The 22,189-nt window shown below is 50.4% G+C and overlaps 1 protein-coding gene across 1 annotated transcript; it reads left to right on the forward strand.

The window, feature by feature from the left end:
* The first annotated feature begins 879 nt into the window (after nt 1-879).
* On the forward strand, nt 880-21,155 carry LOC104372074 (TGF-beta receptor type-2). The gene is made up of 7 exons (XM_086616166.1): nt 880-953; nt 6,780-6,974; nt 10,967-11,169; nt 14,542-15,350; nt 15,442-15,583; nt 16,820-16,947; nt 20,943-21,155. Exons 1-7 carry the CDS (start codon nt 880-882, stop codon nt 21,153-21,155), a joined length of 1,764 nt encoding a protein of 587 aa, XP_086472292.1.
* The last annotated feature ends 1,034 nt before the right edge of the window (nt 21,156-22,189 follow it).

The raw sequence follows: 22,189 nt of genomic DNA on the forward strand, positions 1-22,189 counted from the left end.
TGGGTTGTCCCAGCAGAAGTAGCTTTGGGGGACAGAAAGTGAGATCTGGGGCAGACAACTTGAGATCTCCTGAAGGGGAAGCATCTTGCTGCTGGTGAAGGAGAAGGGTCCCTGGCATTGCCTGATTTCAGTGTCTTGGGCACAAACAAGACGGGCTGTCGCGGTGGGTGGAGGAGACAAGCGGCTCTGAGGGCAGATGGAGGAGCGTGGGCTGGGCACGCTCCCCTTGTCCTCGCCCGAAGGCACAGACGTCAACTGACCGAAATCGAAGAGGAACTGCTCCAGCCAAATCCTGCCCGTAGAGCGCCGGGCATCGCCTCGCTGGCCTCTGGCGCTCCGGCTCGCCCGGACGGTGCCAGCTTTGTTGGGGCATGACCCTGGCATAGCTTGTATGAAATGTCCCAACACCCCAAAAGGGGAAACATTACGCTGACGCGTAGAAAACTTGCGAAAGGTACCCGAGAAATACCGGAGATTACCAAAGCAGAAGGACGGACAATATTCTGCAGAGCTCGTCTCTCCCTGGGGTGAAGTTAGATCATGATGTAATTTAAGCATCTGAAAGAGATTGGAGAAGTCTGCTGGTATGATCCATACCCAATTTACTTTGTAATGGGACTAAGCAGTATTTGCTAAACACTTAATTTAAAGGGATATTTTCACAAAGGAAAAATAAGTGGTGGAATAAGTCAGTTACCAGCCTGTTTGAAGAAGGTCCAAGCAAACCAGAAATGTATACTGCATGTCTTTCTGGCACTGGGAAGCACTGGTGTCTAGTGCAATCAAAATCAGTCCTTTTTTATTTACCAGGAAACATTACTGGCTCATTCCTTGCTCCATACTGTACTCTGCCAAGTACAGTATTTATTATGCAGGACGATGTGGGACCACATACCTGAGGGCAGAGCCTGGTCCTCTGAACCAAAAGCAGCGTTAGCGCTGCTGGGTTTCCTGTGAGAGCCGTGGGCTTGTGCCTTGCAGGGGCAAAAAATGGGATAATAATTGTTTTCAGTTCTATTTGGTCTGCCCAACTTCTCCTATGAAGATGAAGATACAGTGTTTGTAGAACACATGGATGGAGAATAGCGGCCCCATACTAAAAAGCTCTTCAGTTCAGCAGCAGAAAGTAGCAGCAGATCCCATCACTGGAGAACAGAACTGAGCTGGAGGAAGCCAAGCTCCATCCAAAAACAAAAGTACAAAAGCTTGAGGTCCAGTTCTGGGGAGATCCTGCAGCACTGCAGGATGCCGCAGCGAGACCGGGCACTTTCCAACAGATCTGATCTAGCTCAAGCCAGAGCTGACTGCAGGAAATCTGGGATCTCTGTTACACAAGTCATGCTGGACAATTGCAATGGGGACTTCTGACCCTGCACAGGACCTCCTGGAAACCAGGGACATAGGAATTACCCTGATGTAGTCCATCTGTGGCACTGGTGGTTGCTTTGTGGAGGAGGCAGCTCAGGAGAAACCTGCCAATGGAGAACATCAAGGTCCTGGTGTTCTCACATGGGTCAGCAAGAGAGAGGAGTCCATCAGCCCTGTTGTTGTTTTAATCTGAAAAACAAGTACCATATATAATAGGGAAAGAATTTGTTTGTTCTCATAATAATTTCATGAGAGGCTCCGTTACTGCGTAGCCATGTCATTAGCCATGGACGAAAGCCCAAAGCAAAGCCTAATCCTAAACTCAGCAGCGGACGAAGGACTTGCCACTGAGCCCGGGCTCATCCAGGTGGGAAAGCAGGTCTTGGGGCATGTTGAGTTTCCACCTACCTGGGGCTTTCCAGGAGCAAGGCAGCTGCAGGGTTGAGATACGGGTGCTCCCCAGTCCTGCGCTTAAGCGTGCTGCTGACTAGAGAAAGCCTCAGAGCATGGCAGTTAATCTCCCAGGCCTTAACCTCTCCGAGTGTAAAGCCTGGGGATTACAGGTGACTGACCTGCATGGAAAAGATGATGCAGAGAGCTCCTGGAGCTGCTGCAGTAACAGCAAGCTGGGAAGCCCTTTGCAATTGCTGAGTTAGCATCAGCCTCACATTAGTGTGCTTAGAGATACAGAGAAAAGAGGGGGTAGACCTCACTATAAAGCATTTATGACCTAAAAATGATCCATTTTTCTTTGTTCTCAAAAAATAAAAGCAATTTAAGGGCAGTTTGCTACTGAAAGATGGAGCATAAGCTGAAGTGCACATGGAGATCCTGTGTGGCAGAAACCTTGGTCCACTTCCACCTCATAGAATCATAGAATCATCTGGTTGGAAAAGACCTTCAAGATCATCGAGTCCAACCATTCACCCTGCACGGTCAGGGTCCCTAAATCATGTTCCTCAACACCAAATCCACACGGTTTTTAAACTTCTCCACAGATGGGGACTCTACCACATCCCTGGGCAGGCTGTTCCAATACTTCACAACCCTCTCTGTAAAGAAATTTTTCCTGATATCTAACCTAAATTTCCCCTGGCATAACTTGAGGCCATTCCCTCTCATCCTGTCATTCATAACGTGGGAGAAGAGACCAACCCTCATCTCCCTACAACTTCCTTTCAGGTAATTGTAGAGAGCGATAAGGTGCCTCCTGAACCTCCTCTTCTCCAGACTAAACAGTCCCAGCTCCCTCAGCCGTTCCTCATAGGACAAGTTCTCTAAACCCTTCACTAGTTTTGTTGCTCTTCTCTGAACCCGCTCCAGCACCTCAATGTCCTTCTTGAAGTGAGGGGCCCAAAACTGGACACAGTACTCAAGGTGTGGCCTTACCAGTGCTGAGTGTAGGGGAACAATCACTTCCCTGCTCCTGCTGGCCTCACTCAGGAGGGGAAGAGCTGAGTGCTTTAGCATCTTCCACCAAGCACCTTTCCTTAAGCCCATCTGGTGTTCAGTGGTCACAAAGCAGCATGCCAGAGAGAATATTTGAGAGTCAAAACTGCTCCCTCTTGCCCTGCAGTGAAAATCCACTGCCTGCACATGCCATCGCTTTGGCTACAAAGCATCTTCTCCTCCCCTGTAACAAACGCACCGTGCCTCCACCTCCTTGCACCCTAGGCTTGGTCCTTAGTGATTCATCCTCCCTGGGCACTGCAGCGTGTAGAAAGCTGGAGCCAAAGTTAGGTGGTGGATGACCCACCTGCTATCTGGAGCTGCACTGGCAGAGACGAGCTAATTAGAGCCTCATTTATCCCAGCGGGTTCTTCCAGCTGCAGTCACCTTTGGCAGCTGAGCACCTGGCAAGTCAGCAAAAAGCTCATCTGTTGGGAGCTGACTGCTTCCGTGGCTGCAGTGATGGGGCTGGTAAGAAATTCTCTTGGAGAGCAGTTTTAGATGACTCTTTTATGGCGGAAGAGGATGGGTTATCAACTACGGTGGTGGTGCTTCAATGGGCCTTGCGGGTGGCCAAGTGGAGAGCATGGATGCCCTGTGGGCGAGAGGCTGGAGGGCTGCCCCATCATGCATGAAAAAATACCCCGATGTTCTCGGGTGGTGGTATTACCCCTGCTGCTCTTGCAGGAGAGACTCAGGAACTTTTGGCATCGTTTTTTCTTTATTCCTCTACTTGAAAATCATCTCATATTCTCTCAGCAACCTCTCTGGGGTCCCAGTTATAGATACCAGAAGACTTGATCCCGCTCTCGTGCACAAGAGAACAAGCCTTCCTATTGATACGAAGCCAAGCTCACTGTGAGCCCACCTATCAGTGACTTCAAACCATCTTTCCAACTGTCGTTCCACAATAACTTTGACTAACTGTACTATTTATTGGCTCACATCACATCCTTATGGCTTCAATTTATTTTTGGAAAACTCAACCCACATTTAATTAGTTTATAGTTTGTTCCAAGTTTTGCTTATCCAGCTTTTTTTTGTCTTCTTTTTTTTTTTTTTTGAAGTTTATATTTTGATGTTTAGCATTTGCCTTGGCAACATCTGGAACCCCTTTATGGAAGTGTATTGTTACTTTTACTGCTCGTGCAGCTTTATTAAATCATCCGAGTATTAATATTGAAAGTGTTCATCTGGGTCTAATCAGGGCCAAGATGAGTGATGTGGCAGTTAAACTGTACCTACGAGCTGATGGTTCAAGGACACAAAGTCCTGAAGAAACTCGCAGTGGGCTTTGTGCTCTTCTTTTTAGCTTCCTAGGAGAAGGAGGAGGGGGAAAAAAAAGAGATATTCCTGCTCTGACCTTTCTTGCAGAGCAGATAACAGAATCACAGCCTGAGCTAGTTTAGAACAATTTGTCTCCGAAGAATTTTGTCCGGTTACTGCTATATTTCTGGATCTCATTTCCATATTTAACTCTTTCATCTGCCCTGGCTTCTCCACTCTGCAGTGCAAACGACTGCAAAGTCAAGATCCCCACCACGCGCACCAGCACAAAACTGCCGGGGCTGACGTTTCGCTCCGAGACCTCAATATAAATAAGTAAATAACATACCCAGTGGCTATAAATACACAAATAACAAACCCCATCGCTCTTCTGCATCAGCAACATCTACAACCTGGATTTGTCCGTTGGCTTCTCCTTCGCAGGTTGAGCCCCAAACATCCCTGGGATGATGGTGCTGAGCCTGCAGTCCTGCAGGAGCCCGCTGTGAGCTCAGCACGAGCCAGGGTGTGGATGGTTGAGCTGAAGGGGTGAAAGCACAAATATGGGTCAACACCACCAAAGCACAGCCCTGGGTGCAGTGGGGCTGAGATTTTTGGGGAGGAAATCAATTTACTTTCAATTCTCTGTTCCATGTAGTAGCGCTGATGGAGCTTGTAGAGCGCTGCGGCTGTCGCCGTAGGTCAAGAGCCCCATACGAATGCTTTTTTCTCATCCACCTCCAAAACTCTTGTCCTCGAGAGGAGTTTTTCCTGGGATCCTGTGAGTCCTGTCCTGGCAGAGAAAGGCGGGGAGGCGAGGATGGCTCGTGCTGGCTGCAAGTGCTTCAAATCCCGGCTGAAGTCATGATTTCGGTAGCTAACCCTGGGATGGACATGGGGTGTTGGGTCTGTTGAGGTCACCCACAAAATCCCTGGGTGCCTTACCCAGGCCAGAGCAGCCCCACCGTCAGAGGGGATGCTGAGCAGGAGGTTGTGGGCAGTATCCTCACCCGCTCCACTCCCGGCTTCCCTGCCGCCTTGCACGACATCATCCCTGCTAAGCCACATTTTAAGCCTCACGTGGGTCATTTAAACCCAAATTTCCTCCTTCCAGCCTTGAGATGCAACAAGCTTCTCTTCTGCAGTCAGGTTTCCCCTCCACTGTTAACCTTGGCCCTACGTACGAGGCCACGGGAGCTTGTAAACGGTTTATTTCTGCGTGGGAGCTTTCCAGCAGCTCTTTTACAGCTGTCTCGTGGAGGGGGGTCTGGGCTGGCAAGGGAAGCAGAGCAGGCACAGAAGATGCCATGGGAGCTGGCTGTGCACCCCGGATTTGGGAAGCAGAGGAGGTAAAAATCTCTTTTTGCTGTTGGGACAGTATATGCGCTAAAAAGGAAAAGGACCGTAGGCTCGGCTGTTGGCCATGGGCAGGTTGCATATGTGACCACCAAGAACACAGGAGGTCCTGCAGGTTGCCCAAAGACCCAGGGTGCCTGTGGGTGCTCCTGTATCAGCAGGGCCTTGCTTGCAGGGGCTGAGTCTTTCCGAGCCGTAGTTGGAGATTTTGAGGTTTGTTCCTTGTTCGGACTAACTGCTGGTGATGGAAAACCCCTGGGATGGCTGTGGCAGCACAGTGAGCCACGGCTGCCCTTTTCACAGGGGCTGGGAGCACCCAGTGCTGCCGGGCGGCTTGGGAAGTGGCACAGGTGACCCAAACCTTCAAAAATTAGCTGCTGTAGTTCAGGTTCCTACCTGTCCAGTCTTGAGTGTGTTTATTTAAGTAAAAAATTACAAATAGCTGTTTCTACATAAGCCAGTTAATGTCCTTTTTCAAAATAAAATTAAAAAAAAAAAAAAAAAAGACATTTAGCAGCCTTAAAACAGGAAGTTTAAATTTAGCTGGGATTTATCCCTTAACGGAGCCTCGTTCATTCACCCTTTGTATAAAAATAGAGATAATTTTATGCCTGTGAGATACATGCAGAGCAGCTCCACATGGGCAGCAGTTATTCCTGCCACTACAGCCGGATCCAGCGCTCCAGGGGCAGGAGAGCGTCTCGTGCTGGGACTGGGCAGAGCGGGCAGTGGAGCCGGGGCAGGAGCAGCCTCTGTCGCGACAGAGCTTGGGAAGTCTCACCCCATCGTTTACAGCAGAAAACACAGATGCTCAGGGAGCGGGTGGCAAACACATTCCCCAGCCTGGGCATATTGAATGGGAGGATGAGGAGGCAGCAGGAGAGGAGGGAGCTGGCCTAGTCTGGCCGTATGTCCCTCCCTGGCACCTTGCCCCGCCCAGGGAGGGGAATAATTAAAATCTTCAGGCATGCAGAGACCCAGAGATGTCCCTTTTCAGGCACTGCAGGCACTGAGGATGAGGGGAGACACTGATTTGAGCCGAGCTTGTAGAGGAAGAAATAAACTTCCCCTTGATGATAAACTGTATGGGAAACATAGAGGGAAAACATGGTTCTTTGCGGCTTCCCAGGCTCTGCAAAGCTCTTCTCCGGCAGGACCTGCCTCTGCGCCGCCGGCATCCCTCCATTATGGCTTTGCCATAATCTAAAGCACATTTGACCAAGCAATGGGGAAAAACAAAAGCTATAAACGAACGCACAGAGAAACAGGGTCAATCCAGGCTCCTGCTCCGCTGGTTGTGCAAATGACCCAAAACAGTGGTTATTTTTCCCCACTCCGAGCAAGCACGGCCGCGCTCACCTTCCACCACCTCTCTGCCCCGCAGCCTGCGGTGCCGGCGCCCGCCGCAGCCTGAAGACCAACCTGTGCAAGTGGTGCGACTCCACGCCGCCGGCCTGCGAGGAGAAAGTGTGCTACAGCAACTGCAACCTTAACTCCTACTGCGAGGACCCCTACGAGATCTGCGTGGCCATATGGTAGGCGGCGAGCCCCTCGCCAAGGGGGGACGCAGGGGGCAAAGGGGGTTTGCGGGGCAGCAGCTCATGGGAACATACGTGTCTGCATCCCTGCGCTTGAATTATTGTCCTTTAAAATAATTCAAGACTTTCTCTTCCTCCCCCTTTGACTCTGGTATAAGGAAAATTACAATTTGCAGGAAAAAAATCATTTGGTCTGCCATATAGTTAGTAGTGGTTCTTTTTCTAAATAAGTTACACATTTAAATGCCCAACACAAAGCGTGACAAGTTTGCTGTGGGACCTCTAAACCCCCATAAGCCCCTGAATTTAGCTTTATGGGCTGAACCCACTGGGCAACACCAGCAGCTCTGACCCCCAAACCCATGACGTCCTCCCGCATCAGCCTGGTGAAGCCTTGGTTATTGTGCAGGGGCGCAGTCCAGGTCTGTCCCCATCTGGTGCACGGACGTCTGAGCTGGTACTGAACTGGGGTTTAACCCACTGGGTTTACCCCACCTCCTTCCCATCCCCTGAGAAAAGCTCTTTTCTGCTACTGCAGGAGATGCCTGGAAGGGAAACACAATCTCGCATTTCAGGCCAAGCATACGCTGCATCGTTTGGCCCGGAAGAGTGCCTCCCCCGGCTTTTAGGTCCCCATGTGCAAAACTGAAAAAAATAATATCCATTTTGGGTCTGCCCAGAATGATTTTCCTCCTCTTTCCCTTTTAATTTGGCTGCCAAAGTGAAAGCCAGCCAAGCACTTATCGCTAGGCTTTATCTCAACCTTCTAATTAGCGTGAATGCTGTACGCCCCACTTTCCGTAGGAGTTTGCCTCAACATAATTGTCGCATTATGGACTTTAGAAAAACAAAACACAAAACCAACAAGAAACCCAAACAAATAAAATCCACCCCCTGCCCCAAATTCCCCTGTACACATACAGAGAAGCCACCTTAGATCCCGAGTAGGCAATCCAGCACCTCGCTGGGTTTTCCTATTGACAGCCTACACATACAGGAAAAGGCAAGACCTCTGCAGCATAAATCTCCACACCAGGAAAGCAATCTCATGGCACAGGATGGGGCTGCAACCTCACATATTGGACAGAGTGAGGCAGTTACAGGATCACAAATAACCTGCCAGCTCCGCAGTCTCCTCCCAGCATCTCCCACCCCATCTGAAGATCCATCCTGAGATTAACATCCCTGCAGGCAGGGCTCACCTCCAAGCCAGCCTCGCTGCCTGTTGCTCGCTTGCAGAGGTGTATTCAGATCATCTGAACTTGTCCTGCATGGGTATCAAAGTCACAGCAGCAGCTTTGGCCCCATGCTCATGAGTGATGTGCTTGTGTCCTCCAGCATGCCCAGCCTGGGCAGCCCATGGAGAAGGGATCGCATCCTCCTAGGGCTCTTCAGCTGGAAACTCCTCTGAAAAATTACCTAGGAACCCCAAGAAAATGTGAGGAGCACTGAAACCAGGGGACTTCACCAGGGAGAGGATGACAAATTTGGTTTCTTCCCCCTGCTTTTATGTCTGACTTCCCAGCTGACTTCAAAATCATCGTGAAACCTTTCCATACCTTCACCTTCTCACTTTGCATCGCTAGAGTGAGAAGCAGAGACTGTCCCTGGAAAAGTAATTAATGGTTGTAATTTCCTTTGAACGCCCTCAGGAGTAGCTGCAATGCTCACCAGCCGCCCATAGCCCATGCGGGGCCAGTCGTTCCCCACCACTCATCCTTGCCCCAGGTCTGCCTTGCAAACCTGACCAGGCCAGGTTATCCTATCTCCTCCGCGGAAGGCTCTGGAAACAAGGGTCAAACCCTGGCGCTCTCCTCTTAGCTCTTAATTACCCACTGACTCTACAAGGGCAGGTGCTGATCCTCCCCACAGGAGAAGAGCCACATCCTAGGTTGTGTTTCCCTGGTGGTGCTGGCAGGACAGGAGCCGTCCAGCCCTGAGCTGCCCGGCCTGTCTCGCATGGCGTACCGGCAGCCTGCATTAGCTCCACTCCGGCTCTCCAAGGGCAAGAGGCTCTATCGCAACACCAACAGCTACCCCCCAATCCCACCTCCAAGCTCCAGCTCCTTTCAGCTGCCACCATCCACTCCACAAAGGGACATATCCCAGTTCATGCTTGGCCATTCCTAAATCCACCTGGGCACCCCAGTTTTTGAGGGTCTCCACCGTTTGCTCCCCAAACCTCTTCCCTCACCCAGCTTGGTAAACAGTGGGTGGAGACGAAGCCATGGGTCCAGCAAGGATGACTCAACTCCATTGCATATCAAAAGAAGGGAGCTCCCACACACCAGGACATGGCTGTGCTGGACCCCCCAGCCAAGCCCCCTCATGTTGAGCCAATGCTGCCCGAATCTTTTGGGAGAGCTGGGGTTTTCCAGCAAAACCAGTACCCTGTGCTTGAGGAGTTGGATGACAACCAGAGCCAAACCCATCCTTTTGCTCTATGTGTGACACTTTTCCATCGCTTTAATGGGAGCCCAATCTAGATGCTGCTGAACAAAAAAACGTGGCATATGAGAAGAACCTAACCTGGCTGCTGAGCTTTGGTGGCTAAAAAAGCTCTAAGGACGTCAGCACTGTGGAGCTACACCTGATACTATGAGCCAAATTTCAGTAAGCAACTGGAGTTTCACGAACTAGACCTTTTGGTAATAGGCCTTGAAATATTTCACCTGTTCTTACTGTGCTTGCTGAACGCTTGTGCACAGTTAAAAGCAATACGGGCACTGGGATATTTTGCGTCTTCACTCCAGAAAGGGAAAAATCTCTTGGGAAGTCTTCACCTCCCCAGGTCCCAGCTCTCACGCTGGTGGGAGGGACATCTCGGTCTCCCTGGCTGATGTTATGACCATCTGTGATGCAGGGGGTGTTACATAGGGCTGAAGAAATGTGCAATGACTGAAAAAAAAAAAAAAAAGCAGGTCTGTCCTTTCTTTTTGAAACAAAGAACAAATTCCCTAGAAATGCCAAGAAATTATGCTTTTACCTCCCTCTTAATTATCTCAACTGAAATAAGGAGGAGCTAGGGCTCCTTTGTCATCACATTCCTGGCTGTGCCGAGCCCCAGCGCTCCCCTGCCCCAGACCCGGTGAGGACCGGGACATCATCAGGTGACATGGCAGCTTTCAGTCGTAGTTGCTCAGTGTCCGAAGCCAGGGTGCAACACAGACACAGCCCCACAGTCCAGGACTCATATCACCTTCACGTTATAATTTGGCAGCTCCAAAGGTCAAGCCGTGTCTAGAAATAGCCCCAACCAGCGACCGAAGGGCTCTACTGCTGCAGGTCGAAGCAAACAGGTCCTGCAAGGACAGGGCATGACAACCAGCAATGAGTCCTGAGAAAGCCCAGGGACAAGATGGCCCTCACAGGCTCCATTTGCACACGCAGGTCGAGAGGAGCAGGAGGGAAGCACCAGCCAAGTGGTCCCTGGCGAGCAGGCGTTTCAGCTGCCACGTCCCCCACCTCTCCCCTGCACAGGTGAAATTTGGGCAGCAGAGACCCCAGTCTCTGCTTAGAGTTATCGCTTGTATTGCAGCAGAGGTGGGACTCTCACTTTGGAGGGTTTCCTTCGGACCACACAGCCCCAGAACCTGCTGGCCTAGCAGCTGGCATTGGTAAAGGAAGGATTTTGCCCCAAATCCCAAATCCGCTCAGGGCACTCAGCCTTAGGGTTGGCACTACCTGATCCAAGGTGTGGTTATGAAGTGGTGAATTATCTGCTGGAAACAAGCAGAGTCTCTGACTCAAGTCCTACTATTGCCATGTGCTAAACATTTCTCTTTTCACCATCTGGAAGAGAGAAAGGACTTTAACAGAGCCCCTCCAAAGCACAGATAATTAGAATTATACCAGAGCTGCCACAAACAAGTCATTCCCTACACGGCTTAAAACAAAATGATCTTAAAACCAAGTTTAAGGTGACACGCAGGTGACACAGAGGCTGGGCCACTAGACTAACGCTTTGTCGGTTCGTTTGGCACGCACAGGAGACAGGACAACGAGAGCATCAGGATCAGCACGCTCTGCCACAACCCCCACCGCCCCATCGAAAACCTCATGGTCCCCAACTACAACACCTCACGCTGCATCATGACCCATCAGCCCAGCGAGGACGGGATCATCTACATCTGCGGCTGCGTGGACGAGCAGGAGTGCAACGATAAACTCATCTTTGAAAACCACACCAATGGTGAGTGCTTTCGTTAAGGCCATTTATAGGGGGAGGAGCACCCAATGCTAACGACAAATTACTTGTATTTCCGATAGAGTAGGAGATGCCATGCCAGGAGAAGCAGTTTCAGCATCTCGTTTGACCTCCCTGTGTAAAAGCTAGGTAAAATTTGTACCCTGTTACTGAGCCCCATATTTTGTCTGTGGCTAAACCATCCCTCCCAGAAATGTCTCCAGCCTTGGTCTGGAAACATCAGGCAATGGAAAATCCATTGTATCTCTCGGTACGCCGTGCCCTTCAGCACAGGGGGAATCAACAGGGGAACCTAGAAGCTGACGTAACCCAGCGTGAGTCAACACTCTGAAAGCTTTAAATAAATTGCACCGGAGCGAATCCTGCCCCGGCACACCCATGGGAAACACTGGCGTCCGCCACGGCTGCAACCCAAAAAGGTGGCGGTGCTGAGGCGCGGGGCTCGCCACGTGGCCGTGCCTCCCCTGCCGGCCTCCTGGGAATTTCTGCGGTGGCGTTTCTCTCGGGCAGGGATGGCCAGGGCCACCTCGGTGCTGTACGTGAACGTGAGCACATCTTGGCACGCCTGTAGATGCTTCTGCAGATGGCTGGAGATCCAACAGGAGCTGTAAATTCACAGGAGGGAAAACTAAGAGGCAGCTCATTTCTATATCTCGGGAGGGTCGTATACTTTGGAAACGCTTCCAGCTAGATCCTGGGCCTTTGGGAGCTTGTCCAAGCCTCCCTAACTCCAAACAGACCAGGTTTATCCAAGTGCCCATCAAGAATCTGACCCGTAACAACAGCAAAGTGAAATCCTCTGATTTTCCATAATTTTAGAGCAATGAAATGCTGAAGATGAGCCTAAGCATAACCTGCGAGTCAGCAGTGTAGCTTCTCCCGCAACGCATGGAAAAAAGAAAAAAAAAATCACATAAAATGCAAATTCTCAGAACAAACAAGCCACTTTTAATGAAGGCAAACGATGCTAAATTTGGCAGTTCTTTGCTGCTTCCCCAGCCAAACATAACAGGTACACACACTTCTAGGGAGAGATAGTCAAATCCCAAAGCCGATGCCGGGATATGTAATTTTACACAAAAATGACAACTGGCTCATTGGAAATGCCACCCCCACCGAAGGCTTCCACAAACAGCCTCCTCCTGCCAGCCGGCACGTAAAACGCTGAAACTCGGAGCGAGAGCAGCGTGGGCCTTAAATCATTATCTCCTCTTTGATTTGGTTTGTGGGAGCAGCTTAGGAAGCCCCAGACCCACAGACCCCGTTGTTCACCTCCTTTTCCTCTGCTTTAAGGGATTGTTTGCATTTTAAATGTTGACTTATGGTCATCTTCAACGGTATAGACAAACGTCAAGCGGGGAAATACCTACCATAAGGGAGTGCTTCTCCGCCGGCTGAAACAGGCAGATTTTTTTCCCATTTCTTGATTTCTTAAGCCCTGCTATCAGGTCTGAGCTGCTGGGTGGCACTGCCCTAGCACCACATCTGCAGGAGACCCCATCAGAGACCACCCTAATGAACGCATGGTAGCATCGTTTCCTAAAGCTGTGCAAGCAGGAGCCCAGCAGACACCTTGGGACGATGCTGGGTAGGGTTGAGCGTGCAAAGTCTTCTCCATTCCTGCGCCAGCTGAGCCTGGCCATGGAGGTCCTCCTCCCCACAGCAGGGACAGAAAGACTCACGCAGCAATGCTGGACAAGGCATGGGTTTACATACAGACCAGCGGTTATCACCACAGCAGCTACGTTCGCTCTCCGTGGAAGGGGCCTAAGCCGCGCTGCAACCCCTCCGTATCAAAGGGCTCCCGTCAGGAAGGGGCATCCTCACGAAGGAATCCGCTGAAGTTGCGTTACCTTCCCCTTTTCAGAACTCACGCACGCGGCTCCCTTAAAAATATCTTCTCTTTCTTCAGCGTTTCAAAGATGGGATCTTAAGCATCGGGTAAATCCATTAAAGCGGTAGGTGATATCCAGGCCTAGCGCTTTCCAAGATAAACATATTCCTGGGTTAGTTATTGATTTATATCAGTTTAGGTTGATCTTGTGGTTTGAACCTGATGCCTATTTTAGAAACGCTTTCACAGCCTTGCAGAAATTAGCTGCAGCACATTTTTTTGAAATTTGCCAAGGAAAATAGCTAAACGCTCTGTTTTTCCAGAACCTGAATTATGATCTGCACACACTGAGGTCAAGCAGCGAGAGTTTTGCTTATGGAATGATTCTTATCCCTCTTCCCCTGGTTTATTATACTTGGCAGAAAAACCTCTGAGTAAGATTTTACTTGAATATCTCTACTGAAGTCAGCATATTTATCCCAGGAATCGTGAACATCAAAGGATCAGACAATTATACGTTGTGCGAGGGTTGGAGCTTCTCGTGTGCGTTGTCCCCCCCAATGATCTGAAGGCTGACAGGGGTTTAAAAGAAAGAAAACAAAAGCAGCCACGGCTGGGCAGTTGATGGGGGCTGGTGTTGGAGCAGGATGAGGAAGGAGATGCCAACACGGGCAGGGAGCACCAAAATAAAGCTCCTTTACACTAATTACTGTGCAGAGTGTCCCAGCGCTCCCCTAGGCTTGATGGTCCTGCACGCTGCCCAGCCACCCCCAGCATCCCTCCCGACTCTCCGTACGCCGCAGGGGTCAAAGCAAAGCCTCAGCCCCAAACCGCCTCCGAGATTTGCTCCGTTCAAGCCTTGCCTCAGCTTTACCACTGATATTTCCACCCCGGCTACCCTCGCCGTGAGCGCAAGCGGCGCCTGCCGGCAGCGCGGAGCTGCTTTGGTGGCAGCGGCAGGGTCTCACCCACCGGCACTGCCTGGTCCAATTAACGCAGGCTGGTGTCCTGAACCCTTGCTGGATAAACAGAGCTAAATCCGAGACCTAAACCAAGCAGCCCCCTTAATCACAGAATCATAGAATGGTTTGGGTTGGAAGGGACCTCAAAGATCATCTAGTTCCAACCCCCCTGCCATGGGCAGGGACACCTTCCACTAGACCACGTTGTTCAAAGCCTCATCCAACCTGGCCTCGAACATTTCCAGCAACGGGGCATCTACAACTTCTCTGGGCAAACTGTTCCAGTGCCTCACCACCCTCAGAGTGAAGAATTTCTTCCTTAGATCTAATCTAAATCTCCCCTCTCTCATTTAAAGCCATTGCTCCTTGTCCTATCACTACACGCCCTTGTAACCACCTACACCTGGGTTCTTTGCCAGGATGGGGCTCACGCGCAGGGCGGCCCCGCAAAGGGCTGCGCTTCATTAATGGCTTCGCGTATTCCATCTCCTCCGCGCGACGCAAACGAGCCATTGCGGAGCGGTGGTGGCAGCCCCCTTGCCTTTGCTTTCCTCCCCACAGGCTACTCCGTGCTGCGGAGCAAAGAGGTGATCCCGGTGGCCGCCATCAGCCTCCTGCCCCCGCTGCTGGTGGCGGTGATGACCACGGTGATATTCTACCTCTGCCGCACGCAGAAGCGGCGCAAGCGGTCCAAAGCCTGGGGCGGGAAGACGGGGCGGCCCCCGGCACTGCCGGAGCCGGGGCGGTCCACCGAGCGGGAAGAGAAGCTGTCCGTGCTGACGGACGAGAACCCGGGCGGCGCCAACTCCCCCTGCACCGGCGGCCGCCCCACCGAGCTGCTCCCCATCGAGCTGGATGAGATGGTGGGCAAAGGGCAGTTCGCGGAGGTGTGGAGGGCCAAGCTCAGCCACAGCCGCTCGGGGCGGTATGAGACAGTGGCCGTGAAGATCTTCCCCTGCGAGGAGTACTCCTCCTGGAAGAACGAGAGCCGGATCTTCACCGACGCCAGCCTGAAGCACGACAGCGTCCTGCGGTTCCTCACCGCCGAGGACCGGGGCGCGGGGCCCCGCCGGGAGTACTGGCTCATCACCGCCTACCACAGCCGGGGGAACCTCAAGGACTACCTCTCCCGCCACATCCTGAGCTGGATGGACCTGCAGAAAATGGCAGGCTCCCTGGTGAGCGGGGTGGCCCACCTCCACAGTGACTACACCGCCTGCGGCCGGCCGAAAATCCCCATCGCCCACCGCGACATCAAAAGCACCAACGTGCTGGTGAAGAACGAGCAGGAGTGCGTGCTCTGCGACTTCGGCATCGCCATACGCCTTGACCCTTCCCTGACGGTGGACGACTTCGCCAACAGCGGGCAGGCGAGTATGACCTTTTGCAAAACACCCCTGGTCACCCCGTGGCCAAAGCCCTCACCCATCCTGCTAACGCATCTCTCCTCTTCGTGGGCAGGTGGGCACTGCCAGGTACATGGCCCCAGAAGTCCTGGAGTCCAGGGTGAACCTGGAAGATCTGGAGTCTTTCAAGCAGATGGATGTCTACTCCATGGCCCTCGTTTTGTGGGAAATGGCCTCCAGATGTGAAGTGGTTGGAGGTAGGAGCATCACACCGGGGTTGCCACCTGCCTTTTTGCTCCCTTCCTCCCCATAGAGGGACGCGGCTCAGCCTTGCGTCCCGGCAGTGGCGCAGGACCTATTTTGGGATGGCTCGAGTCTTTGCAGGGTTGCTAACAGCTGGCAGCTAATCCTTCCCCATGGCTGCCTGCTCTGTGTGCTACGGCTCGAGGGGGCTGGCCCTGTGGCCGAGGAGCAGGATGGGACCCGGGAGGGGTCATCTGGTCCAGCCCCCGCTCAAAGCCAGCCAGCGCCAAGTCACATCCGAGTCGGTGCTGGCCACGCAAAGCAAACCAAGCAGGAAGAGCCAAAGCTGCCTCCCCCCTCCCTGGCCACAAGCACTTTTTTTTTTTTTTTTCAGACACCACCAGAGTTTATGTTGCAACAGGGACTCACAAACTCCAGCCTCCCACAGCCACGTCCCCCCTCACTTCCCAGAGCCACATCCTGGCATCTGAAATCGCGTGTGGCAAAACATTCAATTAACTGCCCTGCTGTCAGCCCCTGCCTGCTCCCCCCTCTTCCCTTTCTAGTGCTCTCTGGTTCCTTCCCTATCCCACCTACTTGCAATACAAGCCCAAGGAGCTGCAAGAAGCTCCCAGCCTTTGGCACAAAAACTGCCCCAACCACTCCCACGTGCCCCGTACTCGGCAGTGGGAGACCCTTGCCTGGCTCAGATGCCCTGCACATCCTTTGCTCCCAAGCCACCATCTCCACTCATCTTTCACCTGCATTTGCATCCGGGCAGGAGCTGGCAGAAACCAGGGTGGCCTCTCACCTCTGCAGCAGGGAGTTTCTCCTTGGCTGCCCATGACATGTGGTTGCTCTTCTTCTGGAAGGGCCATTTCTCCTCTAACCCAATCCTTGCCCGCAGCAGGACTCTGGGTGCTGGTACAGTGGTCCCCTTTCCTATCTTTCACCTGCACAACACATTTTACCTGCTGAAAAGGTGTTTCACCCGAAGAAAAAACAAGTCTTTCGCAGCACACCTGTTGGGTTCAGGAAGGCAGTCAGACAATTCCTCAGTCCTGTCTCTGAAAACAACCTCTACATGAAGCCCCAGTACTACGTTTACATTTAAATTCTAAATTGTTTCCAGATCCATTTATTTTTGCAGACTGATAAACACAAATTTGTTTCCATCCGGTAGACCATACCAAAGCAAAGCAGTGATTGCATGAACAACATCCTGTAATGCTGCTATTGCTTCCTTGCAGAGGTAAAGAATTATGAGCTGCCTTTTGGGTCAAAAGTCCAGGAGCAGCCCTGTGTGGACACCATGAGGGACATCGTGCTGCATGGCAGAGGACGCCCCGAGATCCCGAGCAGCTGGCTGGTGCATCAGGTAAGCTGGGAGTAGAGCTGGTCCAGAAATGTCATCCCATCTCACTAATTGAGCCTAAAAATCATTACAGCTGTAATTAAAGCAAAAGCAGGCTGAACTCCTAGGCCCTACTTACAGCTCCTTCTTGGCTGGCTGAGCCCATGAAAGCCCCACAAGACCCAACTCCCTGGTGTTTAAAAGCCACCAGCCAGGGGTACAGTAAAAATTGCATGATGAATAAACTGCCCTGATCAGGAAGCCCTGTTACGAATGCCAAGTGATGGCATTCAGTTATCTTGTCAACAACAGCAAAGTGGAGCATTTCATTGCAAGCTATTCTCACAAAACAGTAAATCATAGAAACATAGAATGGTTAGGGTTGGAAGGCACCTCAAAGATCATCTAGATCCAACCCCTCTGCCATGGGCAGGGACACCCTCCACTACACCAGGCTGAGTCCATCCCATTTCTCCTGTAACCACCACATCCAGAAAGCTCTAGCTCAGGAAACACACAGTCCCTTGCACACAGCCATCTCACAGCAGTAACAGAGGAGAGGAAAGTGCATCCAACCTTCTGCCTGCTCGGTTGTGGATGTTTCAAGCTCAAAACTACCTCTAACATGAGAGGTCACAACTTAGCATGTGAGAAGAAGCACTTCTGCAAGGAAAGGCAAAATGAGAAGCATCTCCCTCAAGTGAAACAATCAGGGAACACACATGAAGCTAAGAGCAGAGAACCTGCTAGGCTCAGGTCTTGTCAAGAATTCTTTCACCAGCCTTCAGCTCGGAGGGTCTGAAAGCACAGCATGTCAGCACAGAAAGCACAACCCAGCGCTCTAGAATAGAAATACTTCGGCAACGATCAGATGTGCTCTGTTAAAACCATCCCCAAGCATAACCAGACCAACCAGCTCCAGAAACAGCTACCTCCTGGCCCTGACACAGTCCACTCTACCCCAAGCCCAGTACTTTCTTCCACGCATTGAGGACACGAGAGGTAACAGACACATTGACTGTGATGTTCAAATCTTGCCTGACTTTGGTACTTTCTAAATTTCACGTTTTGTGGAAAAAGACCATCCGCTGATCAACAATTCAATTCACCTGAAAAACAAGCTGAAACGTTGAGCCTGCTGGGGCTTGCAGAGCCTCACGGTGTTCAGAGCATCGTTTTGCAGTATTCACCCATAAAAATCACTGCCGCTGCTTCCACTCCACCTGGATGGCACATAAAGCCAGGCTTTTCAAGAGGAAAGATATAATTTCATGATCTTAGAAGGCCATGTGTTCCCTATAATATCTCCTCTCAGAACCATGTTTGTCCAAAGACTCACAACAGACCTGACCGACCAAAGCTGCAAACAGCATCAAACGAACCTGTGGTTCCTGCTGGACCATCCGTGAGTTTATCGGCTGGCGAGTCCGTTTCTGAAGTTCACCCAGCCTTTTTCCTCGATGAAAGAAAATACAGATACAAGAACTTCAGTCGGCACTGCTACATATTTGAAGCCTTTGAGTATTCATCGCAGACATTGACTTCCCAGGGTCTCTGATAACCTTTGAAACCACAGGAAAAACAGAGTTTTTAGGTTGTCAAAAATCCCACTCTGATGGAGCCTGACCGCAACTGTGCTGTTTGCCGAGCTGAAGAAGGGCCGACTGCAGTCACCTCCGAGAAAGAACGCTGCTGTTGTTGGGTTGGTCTAGCACATAAACAGAGCAAGGCTTATAAAGTAGTCACTTTTATTAGACCACCTGATGGTCGCTGGGCAAGAGGAACAGAAAAGCCACGCTGTGTTCCTGAAAGTTTGTCTCCGACTAATCTTAGCGGCTCTAATAAACATCTCCTTACAAGCCTGGCTTTACGCGATTTTCCAGGCATTTAGGATGCGGCACAGGGCAGCACCATCTGCTGGGAAGCAGCAGAAAGCCACCAGTTTGTGCCACTCCTGGGGCCAACGGCTTCCTGTGGGAGGAAGCATTGGGTGCCACCAAGAAAGGGTGACAAATTAGCTCACCAGAACGGGAAGCACCCATAGATGTTCCCACCAACGACAGTAAGTTTGACGCAGAGCTCCAAACACTACTTCCACGTTTCAACCATCAGGATCGCTCTCAGTCAGGTGAGGACCTGCACTGTTGGCCACGGTTTAAGATTTCCAGCAGACGTAAGCATTCATTTCCCTGACAGAGCTGACTCACCCAGCGTGCTGCCCATCAGCAGCTCCAGGGCAACTGTTTGCAAGGCTGCATAATAAAGTCTATTGCAGAAATTATCCCCAAAGATTCCCAGATAACTTAAATCACCTTAAGTCCATGCTCCTACCTTGCCTCACCCCACCACATCAAAAACAAAAATAAAAATAAGTGGTTATCTAGGCCAGGTAAATGCCTGGATCTGGTTCATGAAGCAGCTGAGCAGACTGTTGTACCGGCATAACCAAAGGGCTGGTGCAGGGCAGGAAGGAGCAGTGGCAGCTTAAGTCTATATCACCACTAAAAATATATTTGTGAAACTCAGCATCACTTGGAAATCTGAGACTCTGAATGTAAAACCCAAACTAAGTCTATTTTGTCAGCATCACAAGATGTTCCAGTGGTACCATTCAAAAGAGCATCATCGCTACTTACAAGGCAAACGGCAAATCCATGTCATGATTTCGGGGCAAAATAAGCACAGAGAATCTAATGACTAAACCTTATGACAGTGCCATGTTGTTTGAGAAAAGGCTTTTTTTAAAAGCTTCAGCTAAGCTAGCTCATTTTTGCATGTTAATCAATTAGCTTCAAATCCTTTCAACTAAGCTAATAAATGAGTGACGCAAGAGCTACAGAAATGTACCATCTGTCAGTTTTCCTGCACAATCCTGTTCCCTCTAATCTGCACCCATTATGGAAGATTTAGTAAAATGAGCTTTAGCGGCAAGCAGGGAGTTCAGAGTAAGGTGCAGAAGGACAGATGACACTAGTGATACATCTCTACATTTTCCTTTTGTGTCGGTCCCTAAAAGACTTTTGGGTTCTCTTAATTGCAAATTAAGAAATACACAGAAACTACTGAAAACCAGGAAGCTTTATTTAGAATAATGATTTTTCCACTGTGTTGCAACCTTGGTTGACAATGATGCAAAAAGCAATAGCACATGATAGGAATTACATAGGCAAAGGAAGGTTCAACATAGCTGCTGGTGCTAGCTGTGTCACTAGCTTAAGAGTGGGAAAAACACCAGCTGAATACTTCCATTTTGTTTCTGAGCCCAAAATATAGGGACTCTCTTCAGTGCACTACACAACTGGAAGAACAAACACTACTAGGAGACATAACCATTGTAACTGAGAGAAACTGAATGTATTCTGGAGCACACTGAGAAGTACCCAACCCCACCTAAACCAAGACACCATTTTGTGGTGAGAAAACAAAGTTCAGCTGCACATTGCAACAACTATTTGGCACGGCTGCTAGAACAATAAGTCGTATTTTAAAAGTTTTAATTCCAAACTTGCTTTTGAATTGCCCCAACCCTCCCCTTCTCCATCCAGGTGTAACAGCCAGGGCACAGGCTCGAAACCCAGAGACCTGTGCTCAGCTGCCAGCCCGCAGGTCACCTTCTGCATCTCTCCTGTCCCTCCTGATTTTAGGATGCTCTGATCTGAATGGGCAAGGCTGAGACAGGAGATGGACAGTCTGTTCCCTTCCAGCCTCTATTTAGCTCCCACAGTCAACGCAAACCAACTTGCACACAGGATTTCTAGGGAACATGGAAAATTTTGGGGGCCAGATGCCCAGTAAGCCAAGGCTGCTGCTCTAACACAAGCAGTGCCAGTAACAGTGCAAGCACCGGCACTTGCCACAACTTACAAAGGCTGTTTCCTCCTGTGCGTAAGCTTGGCTGAAAAAAGTGTTTCTGCAGGAAGCGGTCAAGAGTGTGGTAAAACACTGCGATTGCATTAGATCAGCCTCTAGCTCCTCTTCCTCCTGCCTTCAGATCTTAATTTCAGCTCTTCTGGCTGCAGGGAATGCGTTTCCTGTGCGACACCATCACAGAGTGCTGGGACCACGACCCCGAGGCTCGTCTCACCGCCCACTGCGTGGCCGAGCGCTTCAACCTGATGGCGCAGATGGATTGTGATGACATCCTCAACAACAACACGGACAACGAGGCCAGCAAAACAGCTTCTCCAGGTGGGGAGCACCAGGACAGTGACGGGAGCAGAAACATGCAGTGACACAGCAGATAAAAAGCCTCATCATGAGAAACGAGAAGATGAGCGAGAAGCGTTGAGCTCATGGGGGAAAAGCCCTCGCTTCATTTTTTCAAAACCAGAACTCAGATCTAGTACATAACTTATTTATAAGATCTGTTTCCTCCCTCAGATACAGTGAACTGTGGAATCAATACTTTGGTTAAAGTGCAACATTATATATGAACTGATTTTGTACTTACTTTAAATGTATAGTGATGCAAAGCGCTCCTTTTATTATTTTTTAAAATAATAATGTTTAATCTTTTATTAATAAGCACCCAAATTCCATGTCTATCTTTTCAAGTCCTTCCACATTGCCATTATGAATTTCTCTTCTAACTGCTTATTCTGCAGAGATCAAGACAATTTTAGATTTTCCTTTTTTAATGGCCTCCACACCAAAAAAAACCCACACCCACAAAAATCTGTTGAAGCAGCAAAAAAAAAAAAAATCTTGAGCTGTTACACATCCCCAGTTGAACACATGCTGGCACACAAGAAAATTATTCATTGATCAGACAGTCCTCAATATACCATAAAGATACCCAATAATCCAGTTTGCGAGCACCTGATTTGCTGCAGCTCCAGCACACTTCTTTTTCACCAGGGAATTCCTGGATATACTTGATAGTTCCGGTGGGTGTGTGAAATTTCTTTAATAGAAAAAAAAGTTTCACTCCAAGAAGTCTCCATCCAGGGTATGGAGACAATCCCAAGCATCGCTATAGGCTCGGGGAAGAGTGGCTGGAGAGCTGCCTGGTGGAGAAGGACCTGGGGGTGATGGTTGACTACCGGCTTGATATGAGCCAGCAGTGTGCCCAGGTAGCCAAGAAGGCCAATGGGATACTGGCATGTATCAAGAATAGTGTGACCAGCAGGAGCAGGGAAGTGATCCTGCCCCTGTACTTGGCACTGGTGAGGCCGCACCTGGAATATTGTGTCCAGTTTTGGGCCCCTCGCTTTAAGAGAGATATTGAGCTCCTGGAGCGAGTCCAAAGAAGGGCGACTAAACTGGT

The sequence above is a fragment of the Tauraco erythrolophus genome, chromosome 8 (assembly GCF_009769465.1).
Source record: "Tauraco erythrolophus isolate bTauEry1 chromosome 8, bTauEry1.pri, whole genome shotgun sequence".
NCBI classification, from domain to species: domain Eukaryota; kingdom Metazoa; phylum Chordata; class Aves; order Musophagiformes; family Musophagidae; genus Tauraco; species Tauraco erythrolophus.